Below are 13178 nucleotides of genomic sequence, written 5' to 3'. Positions count from 1 at the left end.
CCCCCCCCCCCCCCCTTTGCTGTGTGTGTGTGTGTGTGAGTGAAAAAGAGAGTCTCTGCCCACATGCAGATCGTCAGTCACCAAAGCAGCCCCAGGAGTGTGTAATGAGGCCATTGTCATCACGAATTTACTTAAGCATTGCAAATTGCTATTACTATTATCATTTCTATTGGTCTCATTATTATAGACTGATGGGTACTTGAGTTGCATCATAGTATCATGCTATACTAGTGTACCGCCCACGGTTACCCATGGACTGTTGGTATCCACTACACTTTACCACTTCTGTCAACTCGCAACATCTGCATTCATCGATATCGCCTGGGCCTCCACTGTCAGCCTTGAGATCCTCTGGTTAACTTGCAGGTGAGCGACCCTACCTTAGTTTGGCTCGTGTTATGGAGCACTCAAAGGGTGATCAGAACAGAGCGACAGGCTGACAGGACTTATCCTTGTATTAACTTAGGGTTTTATTGTCCAACTAACTAATTAAATGACCCTGTTTCTGTTCATATTCTCTCGCTGAATGCCGTCTATTAGTAAAAATTAATGCTGCGTACAATTCCTCTTTATATTTACCCCCCTCCTGAACAACTTAATTGAAATAAAACCGAGGTTAACCGTGAGACTTTCAGTCTAATGAGAAAATAATAATATCACTTCGTCCCTAGTCTAGCCTAGGCAACTCAAAGCTATTAATCTACATGAGATATTTGAAAGGAATTTCAAAAAGAAAAAACAATAATAAATTAAATTAAAATTCAAAAAAAAGACGAACAAGAAAAAAAGAAAAAGAACAGAAAGGAAAAAGGAAAGGCAGATATTCCCCGGGTTTCGGTGGAGTCATTCCTAAAATGACTAGTACTTATGATTCCCAAAGCAGCGTCTCCTAATCCGGCAGGTCCTTAACTGCCAAACTGGGGTAATCTTTCGTCTACTAAGGTCCTGTCCTTCCGCCTTCCATGGGTAAAACTATATCGACCCTAGTACCATAACAACCAAGACATTCAACTTTTGCGGCTCATGAGCTCATGATCAATAAGATAATAATAGCTGCAAACGTTAATCTATTAAAATAGAAAAGAAATATGAATTCAGAAATAAGGATACGGAGAGGGTCCAAGGCCCAGGCATATGTATGGGTTGGGAAACGTACGGCAGGTAATGTATGTATGTACAATACAGACCAATCTCAGATGACCAAACCACCAAGTTGGAGCACAACGGATAAGCCGCAGAGACTAAAGCATATTTCTTCCTTGTGGACGCTACAAGTTGTTGGATTCCCCTGTTCTAGAAAATTTCAATTCTTTTATGAAATAGGTAGAGGCAGAGAGAAGAGATCGAATTAAATCACGGAGATCTCACCCATTCTTGCTTGAACTGAGAGCTTAGAGCATAAAGGGAAAACAGTTTTTCTACTCTTCTTTTCCATCTTCAAGTCTGAGTACGTCTCCGGTCGGGCTTACTGCTCTTTTTTGATTTCCCCGTTTTTTCAATTTTTTTTTTTCAGACCTCCTTTGGTCACTCTCCACAAGTGATATTCAAGAATCCGCTCGGGATATCATCTCCCCTCCACCTCGTCCCTCCACCTTCCTAGTGGTCTGCTAGTCTGCTTTTGTGATCCACACTGCTGAACCCATCAGTTCATCCTTCATTCGTTGGTACCTTAGTTTGACTTGTCCAGGTTTAAACTAAATCACCAACCTTGAACCAAGGAGAAAGTGGGCGTTAGTGAACCAAAGCCCTTGAACATCTTGGATTCTTCCCTTCCGCCCCTCTTCGCCGGCTACTGCTGCCGCCCCGTCGCCGGGTCCGTCTTTAGTCTCTTGTTATCTATCTTTATTGACTTAGATTGACTGACTCCGGATGAACTTTTCTCTCTCTCTTTTTTTTCTTTTTCTATCTGAGAAAGAGACATCACAGCGAGCTCCACCGACTACTCCGTACTGACCTCGGGGCAATCTGATCCACTCACGACTCCTTCATAGCACCTATCACGACTTACTACGGAGTACAAGTGATTGCTTTCCCTCACTCTACCTTCTACCCCTCCTCTCAATTCCCTTTCGTTTCCTCTCATTCTTTGTCACTTACTCCTATTACTATCGGTGCTACTTATTTTACTTATTTCTGTCGTGTACTCCATCCCATGGACTTCGAACTGTTTATGAGATCTCCTTAGCTCCTAGCGCGTTCTCTGCAGTCATTTCTCTTCTGCCCCCGGAGGTTGATTGTTCCAACTGCCTATTTCCCTCTACATTTCCTTTCCGAGTTTTTATTCGCTTCCCTGTTATTTCTTGAGGAGACAAGCGATCGTTTCTCTCGTCTTGCTGATTTTGCAAGTCTTAATTGAGTTTATCCCTTGCCATGGAGGGCTTCGACACCATGGCCATGCCCTACTTGGCCAGCCCGCTATCGCTCAGCAATATTCAGGGTGCCGACTATCTCAATTCTATGCCTGGCATGGATCTTCCTGATCAGCGCTCCAACTTTGACTCGGAGACATTTGTCAGGTGAGTAGCTCGTCGTCCTACGGATGATTACTGCTGTGCGCAGAGCCCTAACATTACTTTTGAATCAGTGGAGATGATATAACCTTCCCCCAGACTGGTCTATCTGCACCGTTAAAACGATTTCCTTCGGGATATGATGACCCTTTCTCTGACATGGTGACGCCTTTTGATCCCGCGCCTGCAGAACAACAACACTCCGATTCATCCATCGACCATAACAACAAACTACTGAGCTTTTCGATACCGGTATATAATTTTACCCTGCTTGATTACTCGTTACGGCGGACTTCACTGTCACTCTCGGCCCAGCTGCATGGCATGTTTTTTCTTGCGGAGTCGCCTTGGACCACATCCCCCGCAGAGAATGTTCCGCCCCAGCAAGGCGCGGAGCTAACGTGTTACCGTCGTAACTTGTTTCAGATCACGGGCTCGGTTACCCTCCCGCGGAGCTTACGCTATATTATGACAGAACAAGGCGACCGTATACCGATTCTTGCACAGGAGCTCACTGTTTCAGCAACTGAGTCTGTGGAAGGTAATTCTGTCAAAATCATCTCTGTGCCCTGGAAAACCCCCGCGGCGAGTGCGAATCCTTCTGCCGAAGACAGTAACCACACTACCACGACGAACAACCCAAATAACCCCAAGGTTGAAAAAGAACCTCCCGCGATCCCTTTAGACATCATGGCCGGTCAGGATCTTGATACAGACTATGCCACCTTCCCGATAGCATGGAAGCGGCTCCAATTTCGTGTGGCAACTGCCAATAATGGGCGCAGAAAGGAGCTCCAACAACACTTTGTTGTTCGGCTAAAGGTCGTCGCAACTTTGTCTACGGGCACTAAAATCCCTATCTGCGAGGTGCACTCGGGGCCCGTAATTGTTCGGGGTCGCAGCCCACGCAACTTTCAATCCCGCAAGGACTTGCCCTTGAGCGGTAGTGCTGCGGCGTCGAGAAAGAATGCGCAAGCTTCCCACTCTGCCAGTATCAACCGTACGCCCACCAATGAAACTGCTCCACGCTCTGGTCAGCCTCCACCCAAAGTTAAGACTACAGGGAAGAGCAGTTCACCGGAGACCTCGGCTTCCCAGGCCGGCGTTACTACTGCTCAACGGGATTCCCCCGATTGGACACAGATCCCCCAGTCTACAGGGGGTGCACTTCCATCTACAGCCCTACCTCGCTCATCTATTTATTCACAGTCCAGTCCAGAATATTCGCGGACAGCAGAAACTCAGCAACGACGTGCTAGTGCTATCGCAGCCCCGATAAACTTGTCACTTCTTGATGATGACGGCGGTGGCGATTCTTCCCGTTTGAATGACTCTGCCCGACCGACTTCCTCGTACGCTAGTGAGATTCCGCAAAAGATTATCAATACGGAGGGATCGGCACCACCGGCGAAAATACGAAAACTTTCGCATGGAATCCCACAACCACCAACCAGGAGCACGTCGTCATCGTTGCCCTTGCTGAACACTACAAATATGCAGCAACCTTTTGCGTCAACTCTTCCTTTCCCCAACGAGAGTGCTGATTTATTATATGAATATTTTCCACTGGGCTTGGATGACTGGCAAGCACCCGTGGATGCAGTATATCGACCACATGTGGTACACCATACCAATATGCCTGAGATGAAGTTTGTTGCTACACGAGGTAGAAGTAAGAGATACTTCGCCGCAGAAGATGTTTTCTAGCATAGACATGCGTTAGCTGTGCATGCTCTTGTAGCTGGGTGTGATCCAACCACTTCTAAGAGCTGCAGAATACTGGAAACGTGCCAGTTTTGAATCCGTTCGACCTGAGCCGGGTTCAATATCTTTCCATTTGGATGAAATCTTTGTTAGAGAAAATGCTCCCTCCCCCCCCCCCCCCCCCCCTTGTTTTTTTTTTTGCTTTTCTTTCCCTTCTTCGAGATGTACAGATATGGAATGACCACGAGTTGCGGGGTTTGTTGTGGCGTGACGGAGTCTAACCTTGATATCCGGGCCTCTTCTCTTCATCTTTACAGATGTCTGGCTCCCAATAACTTTTCTTTTATTCTTTATTCTTTGTCTTTGTCCTTCTTGGTGTAATACATATATACTGCGTCATGATGTTATGTGGAAGGATTAGGGTACCTTGGGCCAAAGAACCACAGGGGAAAGGTGACAATCGGCTGGCCGTCTTGAGCTCTCTTTCTTTCTTTACTTTTATTTTTCATTTTCCTTTCTTTTCCTTTCCTTTATATTTACTTTTATTTATTTTATATTTTATTTGTGCGCTTGTTGTATACCAAAAGATTCCGTTACCAGTGGCTCAGCCAGGGGTTCAAATTTCACCGTTCATACGTATGGCTTTCGTTACCCTGTCTGCTGATTGATAGGTACTTCTCTGGTCAATAATAGCCGTGAAGCGACATCAAGTTTTACACATTGAAAATGTGAAGAAGCCAATAGGATGCTACTCGATCTTCAAGTCGCGTATTTAATCTTTCAACTCATAACTCAACATATAACTAGGAAGAAAAGAACGTCTCAGCATTGCAGTAAATCTTATCTTGCGACTAGCTAACTCTCGAACATGTCGAAAAGATACAAATAGCATACGGCGATCACTATATTGCATAGTTCTTACCTAAGAACTGGCCATCCTCCATATCAATATTCATTCTATGGTAGGTATTCCGAAGCTGCTATTGACTCAGGCTGCTTACCATTACAGGTATCCAAGCCCTTCACCACTAATAGCTTCAAAATCTGCTTTGATCTCCCATTCATTTGCTCCAACACGACTCGCTATTTCCACCTTGCGTTGCTTGCTCATGTCTAACCATTGGAAGAGAAGTTTTCCATCAAGCATTCCCCTACCTGCAGTGCCGTCGCTCTCCACTGCCCGAAAACCTCGAGGATTGAGACCACATGGGTGCTCAATGGTATTTGTCAGCTGAGACTGTAAAGCGGACAGTCGACGGTAGGACTCTTCGGAAACACATGTGACGAGGCCAACGGATCCGTTTTGGGAGGTAATGAGCATCTGATGACGAGGAATTTTAATGTCAACATCCATCGCTTCAGCATCGGAGATCATTTGCTCGGAGGAGACTGAAGTACGCGGCAAGAGCGTCAAGGTCGAGATGAAGTTGCCTGTATGGAATTTGCTGCGACTCAGTAGCCTATCACCATTGGATGATTTTGGGTCTATTCATTATCAGTGGACTGCTTGCTGAACTATTTTGACAAAAGACAATGTGACACACCTTCAGGGTCATATTGGAGCACATGAAGGTTGCAGTCACTGTCAGCGATGATAATGAACAACTTGTTGTCATCAGGAAGGAAATCTGCTGCCAGGACCTCGAGGTAATCCAGATCCTTTGCGAAGAGGCTCATTTTATAAGGCTCTTCCTGGAAGCACAATATTGTCAGATCTATTGTCCATTGGTTCACACTTTTTGAGAACTGAGAACTTACTGAGTAGCCCGTAAACCAGAGCCCTTTCACAGCATCAGCGATGATGCACATTCCTGTGCCCTTAAGCTCCTTTATCACGCTAACATGGCATTGCACGTCCATGAAAGCAACAGGAAGAAGGCTACCATCTTCCTTGAGGCCTCTGACAATGCATTTCTGTCCCTGTGCGACTATCAGAAAGCCCTGGCCACCGATTTCGGACAAGGCGGTCACTGCTCCTTTTACCGGCTCTTTGCCTACGAGTCTCAATTTACGGTCTGTCTCTGGCCTCTCAGGATCAGGGACGACCTTGATGACTTCAAAGACGTACACGCAACCACGCGATGCAATGTCTTCACCTCTTGCAAATGCTGTTCCCACAACGATCATATCCTTACGCTCATGTGTGTTTTCAGAGATCTCAAGGCTCATGTTTTTTACCGCCATCACATGCTCGGCAGGGCCCAGTAGATAACTTCCAGGTGAAAGAAAACAGAATGTTAGTAAATCTTATTGGACTTTTCGTAATAGCTTCATACCTATCAACGACGGTCCACGTTTTCGGACTCATGACTTTTAGAGAGCTTCGCTGCACTTCAGGAAAGAACGAGGTCACTATAATATTATCAGCATACTACACAGACGTCAACAGTTGCTAGACATACTTTCATTGCGCCACTCAGGATGTAACTCATCATCGTCAGGTAACTTGAATTCTGTCGTATGAGAAGTTCCTAAGACATACATGCCAGATGACGAAGAGTAGGCTAGGTGATCAACTTGCTCTCCAATGGGTATCTGCTGTATTGTCCACGAATAGTCAAGCTGAACACCAAGAGGCACTCGACACATATGAACGACACCCTGTATAAAAATTCAGTATGTATTAAGCAGAGAAGAATGAAGCGAAGCACCTCAGAATCCAGGAGGATAAAGCCTTCCCCACGTTCGGAAGTTTCAAACTTGCTAAGACACTGCGCATACCCTCCCCTAAGGCACAGAAAATGTGGAGAGCTTGTCGAGGTTCTGACTATAAAACCCGGTGAAGCACCTGGCCTGAATATTGTGCTGAGTCCTGAAACGTTGGGTATAATGCGCAGTGGTTTGCTTTTCATCACCTCCTCATTTGACAACTGATCTTCCACACCGGAGGCTATACTTGGCAAAACCGAATTTGTCTCTTTTAGGAAGTTTAGGTCAGCGTGTGGTTCCCTTGCAGACTTTGTAGTAGAGATAAACGGTCTGTATACGGCAAGGTCATCATCTCTGCTGCGTATCTATATCGATTCCGTCAACCAAGAAACCCAGAAAAAGGCATCAACAAGGGATGCGCCAAGTTCATACAATTAAGTAAGGAAAGCTGCTCCAGGCGTCTCCAAGGTCAGCAACAACAACTTCAGTTAAGGCCTCGCGCGTGGTTGACCGCTTTGGAGGTTCACTTGACAAAACGGGCGGCAGACAATCGACACCTTCGATTATCGCTAATAGTTTCTGATCAGGAAGCCGATATATCTAAAGAGTTGTATTAGACGTGTCTAGGTTCCACACTAGAAGAAAAACGGTACAACTTCATTTGCTCGAAGTTACTGCGTAACTCACAAATAAACGACAATCCTGGGTCATTAGGAAAAGAGTCATGTTTCTTTGAGTCAACTCGTTCGAGGTTGCACTGATAGAGAAGATCCCAGTTTTGTCGAAGTACAAGCAGCACGAGGTCCACTTTGAATTCGCCATCTGTTCATTCAATTCGACTTCATCGAGATCTCCGCTATCGTCTGCTTGAAGAAGCAATAACGTTGAATCATCGCGAAGTATCGCGACGTACGGATCCACAATGCTAGTGCTAATGGCCATCCGTTCTTCGCTAGTATCTTCGTCCCATACAGGATAGATCTGAGCCAAGCCCAAGTCTATTTAATTAAATTACTTTCGTCGTGTAGACACTATCAGGAGGGTAAACTCACCACCATCATAGCTTCGAACTTCATTTCTCAAGATCTGAACCACTCTGTTTTTGCTCGTTAGCGTTGCAATATCAATGGTAACATCCTCGTTTGGGTTGAATTCCGGGGCTCGGAACGGCCTCAGTTCCTGTCCTTGCACCCGGAAAACTTCAGACTGTTCCCTGTCGACACTCGTTGCTTTTGAGACAACAACATAATGATGACATTCTCGTTTTTCAACTTGCGTGGCGTTCTTAGATACGGCTTCTTCCCTGTGAGCTACAGATGCTGTCCAGACACAACGGGCCGAGTCTGTTCTCATGGAATTGAGCACTTGGAGCTCGAGCCCGCGCTTCATAACAGCCAGGCCACCACTTCTATCCCACCCCTGGGAAGCTACCAATTCCAGGCCCGAACCATTGCCGGCATTTTCTTCCCCATCAAGGCTTGTGAAAGATCTTCCGAAAGTAATATCTTTCAAAGGTCCAATATTCAAAAGTCTGTCGTATTCCCGAAAGTTGTACAGGCTAGAGCCGGACGGCTCTGCAGAGGGACGACGACCGTCTACCATGACTTCTGGCACCGTAGCATAAAGATCATCTTCATAAACATCATCTTCACTCTGATCTTCGTCAGAAAATCCCCCAGAATCCTCTTCCGTATGCCTTGCCTGAGGTCGGGGCTTCTTAGTGCCTGAGGATGGAACTGACCAGCCTAGAAGTATTGAATCGGCATCTTCACTTCCCAAAAAAACTCTCTTATCACCAAGAAAAGCAGATGACGAAGCAGCGGATTTCACAATGTCTCCACCGGCATGTGGAGGAACTGGATGAATTGAGATACCCGACACCGACCTGCCGTCTAGCCTAAATTTGACAAGGACTAAGTCGCCGGTGCTTGGTACCAAAAGTAAGTCTCCATTGGTTTCAGAGAGGCGTTCAACGATGCAGCCTTCAAGGCGAAGTGCTAGGTCTGATTGATCCGTCATTGAAAAAGACGAAACCTGCCTAGAGAACTCATTAACCCCCACTGCATTGGTCTTCCCTGCCTGGTCAACGTGGACAAGCTCGTTAGACCCAATGAGCAGGGCACCTCCGACAGGAGGAGGAAGGGCTACCACTTTAAACAAGTCACTAGGCAATCTAGACACGGAAAGTAGGATCGTTGACGCTCGCTGCTCTAGGTCCAGTGTGAAAACGGTATAGAAAACAACATCTTTCCTTTCATGAAGAAGCGCATTAGACGTAGCAACCTGCGAATACAAAATACCAAATGTCGGCTCCCTATATTCATATAGAAAAGCAAGACTTATGGGGTGCAGTATTGATGGATCCAACGTCGCCAAAGGGAGCACAAAAGAAGACGTGTACGGCGTCCCATGCGCAGTGCTTTCTTTGGTTAAATCACAATCAGTGCCACTTTCTGGCCCATGGCCGCCAAGTCTCTGCTCGTCAAGTTCGCCATAATCATCCATCACCAGGTCATCCCCAGGCTGGTGGAAAGGAAGGATAGCGAGATTCCGGATCCCGAAGTTGAAAACCGCACATCTACTGCTTGGGTCCACACTAAGGATGCTGCCGCAGCTTCTCAAATCAGGTACCCATGGGCTACTAGTCGAATCATCCCGTTCATAATAATGGATAGAGGTTGTGCAGATGCCATACCGTCCCGGGTCCCATTCGATCAAAGCAAGTTTCGCGTTTCGGAAGGCAAGCAAAATGGCTTCACCGCCACTCTTGGTATTCAAGAGTTTGACTCGACATAGATCTGTTACCGTTCCTGGAAGAGTATATTCCCTCTCCAAGATCAACTTTGAGACACTCTGCTCTTCGGTGCCTCCAGGTTGAGGGCCAACATTAAGCAAAGAAAATATCTGGAAACGAGAAGTTCTAGCAACCACCAAGTTGTTCGCTGATTCAGAGATAAAAGGAAGTGCCAACGAATGAGTGACCCCAGTGGGAGGCAGGAGCTCAGTATAGCACTGCATTTGGTAATCAAAATCAACTGAGAGATGCTCAAACCTCCCTCTTGTTCCTCTGCTTATGTTTCTGTCTCTTCAACTGACTTTATGCAAGAAAAACCATTTCTTAAATAATGTAAAAGCAGAAAACCCGAGCTGGAATTAACTAAGTTATTCAGTGCAAATGACTTTATTCCAAGACTCTGAACAACAAGCGAAGCTGCTTGGTGCTATTTATGTACATCAGGGACATCGCCAAAACCTTGGAGCTACGGGAGTAACACGTGATCAACCCCAAGCTCCACGATGCGATGACGTAAGACGCGTTAGAACTTCTTCGCGATGCCGTCTCTGATATTCTCTTAATATAATCATCTCAATTTCAGGTATGTTATAGCAAGAGTTTAGTATTCCTTGTGATTGTTGCATATATTTATCGTTAGGTACTCATGTATTCTCAACAGTTCCTTGTAATCGCTTCTTAACTTCAACCCTCGAACGGAGTTTTCTCCCATGTGAGATCCAAGATCCAACAACATGGCGCTCCTGCAAACGTCCCTTATTTGGGCTGTATATGCAATTGTGGTAGCTATATTGGTTGCAGTGGCCTCTGTATTTATCTATGTTTACCAGACCCCTCGGGATCGCTGTCCATCGGTGATACTGACCTGTATCGTTGCTGTCACCACCCTTCTTGCAACTGTTCTCTTGGTACCAGTCGACGTTGCTCTGGTCTCATCTACGAATTCTCCGGCTCTGGGTCGGCGACAGGACTGGGCTACTCAAAAAGAAGTAGATAGGATACTATTGTGCTTGAAAGTTGCGTATTACTTCCTATACTCTTTGGACGCCCTCCTCTGCCTCATTGTGATTCCTTTCATTTATTTTTGGTACGAAGAGTACGACGAAGTGGCATCCGACACAGGAGAACAGTCACTTGGGCAGCGGTTTTGGGCGGCTTTTAGATACACAGTCTCTTTCATTGCGATAGTGGTTGTGCTGTTTCTCGTTGGGTTCTTCGCGCCTGTTGCGAAAGATGGGAATGGTGATGGTCTGGATTATTTCAAAAACCTACTGACCCAAAGTCGTAAGCTTGGAACTCCTTCTAATTATTGTTCCTTCAGCCGGTATATCATGTACCATGGGGTGCTGTCGCTAATAGGTTCCTACCGCAGGTGGCGAACGTGCCCTTACATTTGCTCTTGGTTTGCTGATAACCATAGGTCTGTGCTTTTATGTTCTATATACTTCCACAGGTCTAGCTCTACTCCCAATTACCTTAATCAAAGAAGGCCCGTCAGTTTCAAGTCCGACATTGAAAGCGACTACAGCTGTTCAGCTTGGTTCTAATCGGGAACGACAGCGCCAGTTAGAAGGTCGCTGCAGAGGTAATCCGGGACTTTTGTCGTCAAAAGACCGTAGAGAGCTCGATACTCTTGTTAGGGAAGAACGAACGCTTATCCGTCGACAACGCTTGGCGGATGAAGCTGGGGGTAAAGACCAAACCCGGTTAATGCGGTTGTGGCTGAAAATTGAAGCTATATTCCGTCCATTCCGGCTCCTATCCGGCGTTGTTCTTTTACTTGTTGCGCTTATCCTATGGATATCCATGCTTTTGACGGCGATCGACAAGGCCAAGAACTCGTTCTGCAAACAACGATGCGGATACATTCTTGGACATATCAATGTTTTCAACCCCATCAACTGGGTTCTTGTTCAATCCGCCAAAGCATTCCCAGTGGACTACATCATTTTCACGATGCTTGTCTTATTTCTATTCAGCAGCTCCATCGTCGGCGTTTCTGCAATTGGCATCCGATTTCTCTGGATCAAAATCTTCCAAATCCGAAAAGGCCACACGTCACCCCAAGCTCTTTTGTTAGCAACGGCTATGTTGATGTCGATCATACTAGCTTTAAACTATTCAACATCGATAATACTTGCTCCTCAATACGCAACTTATGGGCCCCAAACCTTCTGTGACCGAGAGCTCGCCTTTCCTGAAAAACAGCCAGATTGTTCAGGTGCTAAACACCTTGTTAGGCCATGCTCTGAGGTGGCAGATAGTTTGGCCGCCAAGCAAGTCTGCACTCCAAGCGTTGCCAGCACATTTCTTAACCGTGTGACGATAAATTTTCCCTTTTTCGGTGCCATTTTCTTCTGGGCCCAATTCGCTTTCTTAGGTAGGAATTCTTTACCTCTCTCACATCATTTTAACCAGAGGCTCTAACGAGTCATGTGATCAAGGTATCTATCTATTCGTGATGGTCACCGCTCTCTTGTGCTCTCCGAAATTGGACGAGCGGCAGCTCGATGAGGATGCTGAAGAGGCCGAAGAGGAAAGCTTACTAACAAGCACTGGAGGGCAGATTGACACTACCTGGCAGGGCATCACTAGTAGGCTGAGAAGGCAGGATGACGTTGGCCGAGCCGGAACTTAGGGTTACTGTAGGGATATTTTACTTCCTTGCATCATTACTCCCCCATTTTTTTATTTCTTTTGTTTTTCTACTGTGAGTGACAGCAGAAGAAGGGAGAGTGGACTGCCAGTTGGTTGTGGCCATATTTGTATAATGTTTGGTAACAATAAGGGGGATCACACCCTGCTAGGTCCGCTAGGTAATTGGTTTCGGTAATACCTATTAACAATCCTAGAAGACAGAAAAAATAAGACTGGAGATAAAGTTATTATAGATAACCACTGCCTTCAGGGTCTTATGCGGTCGTTCAGAAGCGCAAGAGCGCTTTCGAATGCCTTTACAACATCGACATCTACCTGAAGAGTTAGAATCGCATTGTCACTTCGTAGGAAAGTATTGATAACGTACAGTGCTTCCGTTTTTTCTCTAAATCCTCCTCCGAGTTCTGTACGTGCTGCATTTGCGTTTTGAATCTATCAAGATTAAATAAGCCTCACATCATAATACAACCTCGTACGTTTAATCGAACCTCTTTAGCGCTCTAGCTTCATCACGAACAACCGTGGTTTGAGACCACGCCATGAAAACCTATAACAATGACATAATTGTTAGAGGATGTCTTCCCAGACGGAGTACGATAGAGGAACCTCAAGCAGCTTCGAGATCTGAGCTCGCAAGTCTTCTTCAGCTGTTCCGTGTTTCTCCATCGCGTTGGTGTAAGCTTCCTGGAGACGCTCCCAGTCGTGATTTGTAAGATCTTCGGATGACGGGGTCAAATTCCTTGGGACTTCATACACGCCGGTGCTCCGCTTTTGTCGAAGCAATTGTGGTAAGTACTGAGTAGAATCATTCTTATCCGCCGGGTCCATGTTTAGTGGAAGGGCTCACATATGAGCTGATTTAC

At 46.0% G+C, this 13178-nt stretch overlaps 4 protein-coding genes across 4 annotated transcripts; 2 read left to right on the top strand and 2 right to left on the bottom strand.

The window, feature by feature from the left end:
- Window positions 1–2388: 2388 nt before the first annotated feature.
- On the top strand, window positions 2389–4217 carry ABOM_011264 (transcriptional regulator PacG/VIB-1; the record flags this gene model as incomplete). Its single annotated transcript, XM_022538392.1, has 2 exons — window positions 2389–2516; window positions 2585–4217. The coding sequence occupies 2 exons, from the start codon at window positions 2389–2391 to the stop codon at window positions 4215–4217; spliced, it is 1761 nt and encodes a 586-aa protein (XP_022383675.1).
- Window positions 4218–5217: 1000 nt separating this feature from the next.
- Window positions 5218–9881, bottom strand: ABOM_011263 (cleavage/polyadenylation factor CFT1; the record flags this gene model as incomplete). Its single annotated transcript, XM_022538391.1, has 9 exons — window positions 5218–5699; window positions 5759–5906; window positions 5973–6426; window positions 6491–6566; window positions 6617–6815; window positions 6866–7228; window positions 7296–7463; window positions 7551–7861; window positions 7916–9881. The coding sequence occupies 9 exons, from the start codon at window positions 9879–9881 to the stop codon at window positions 5218–5220; spliced, it is 4167 nt and encodes a 1388-aa protein (XP_022383673.1).
- A 510-nt stretch (window positions 9882–10391) lies between these two features.
- On the top strand, window positions 10392–12295 carry ABOM_011262 (putative LMBR1 domain protein; the record flags this gene model as incomplete). Its single annotated transcript, XM_022538390.1, has 3 exons — window positions 10392–10941; window positions 11030–12037; window positions 12102–12295. The coding sequence occupies 3 exons, from the start codon at window positions 10392–10394 to the stop codon at window positions 12293–12295; spliced, it is 1752 nt and encodes a 583-aa protein (XP_022383674.1).
- A 266-nt stretch (window positions 12296–12561) lies between these two features.
- ABOM_011261 (uncharacterized protein) lies at window positions 12562–13143 on the bottom strand (the record flags this gene model as incomplete). Its single annotated transcript, XM_022538389.1, has 4 exons — window positions 12562–12626; window positions 12683–12747; window positions 12804–12862; window positions 12922–13143. The coding sequence occupies 4 exons, from the start codon at window positions 13141–13143 to the stop codon at window positions 12562–12564; spliced, it is 411 nt and encodes a 136-aa protein (XP_022383671.1).
- Window positions 13144–13178: the final 35 nt, after the last annotated feature.

The sequence above is a fragment of the Aspergillus bombycis genome (assembly GCF_001792695.1).
Source record: "Aspergillus bombycis strain NRRL26010 chromosome Unknown contig00167, whole genome shotgun sequence".
NCBI classification, from domain to species: domain Eukaryota; kingdom Fungi; phylum Ascomycota; class Eurotiomycetes; order Eurotiales; family Aspergillaceae; genus Aspergillus; species Aspergillus bombycis.
The sequence above is the reverse complement of the archived record's forward strand: the minus strand, read 5'-3'. Positions and strand labels throughout refer to the sequence as shown.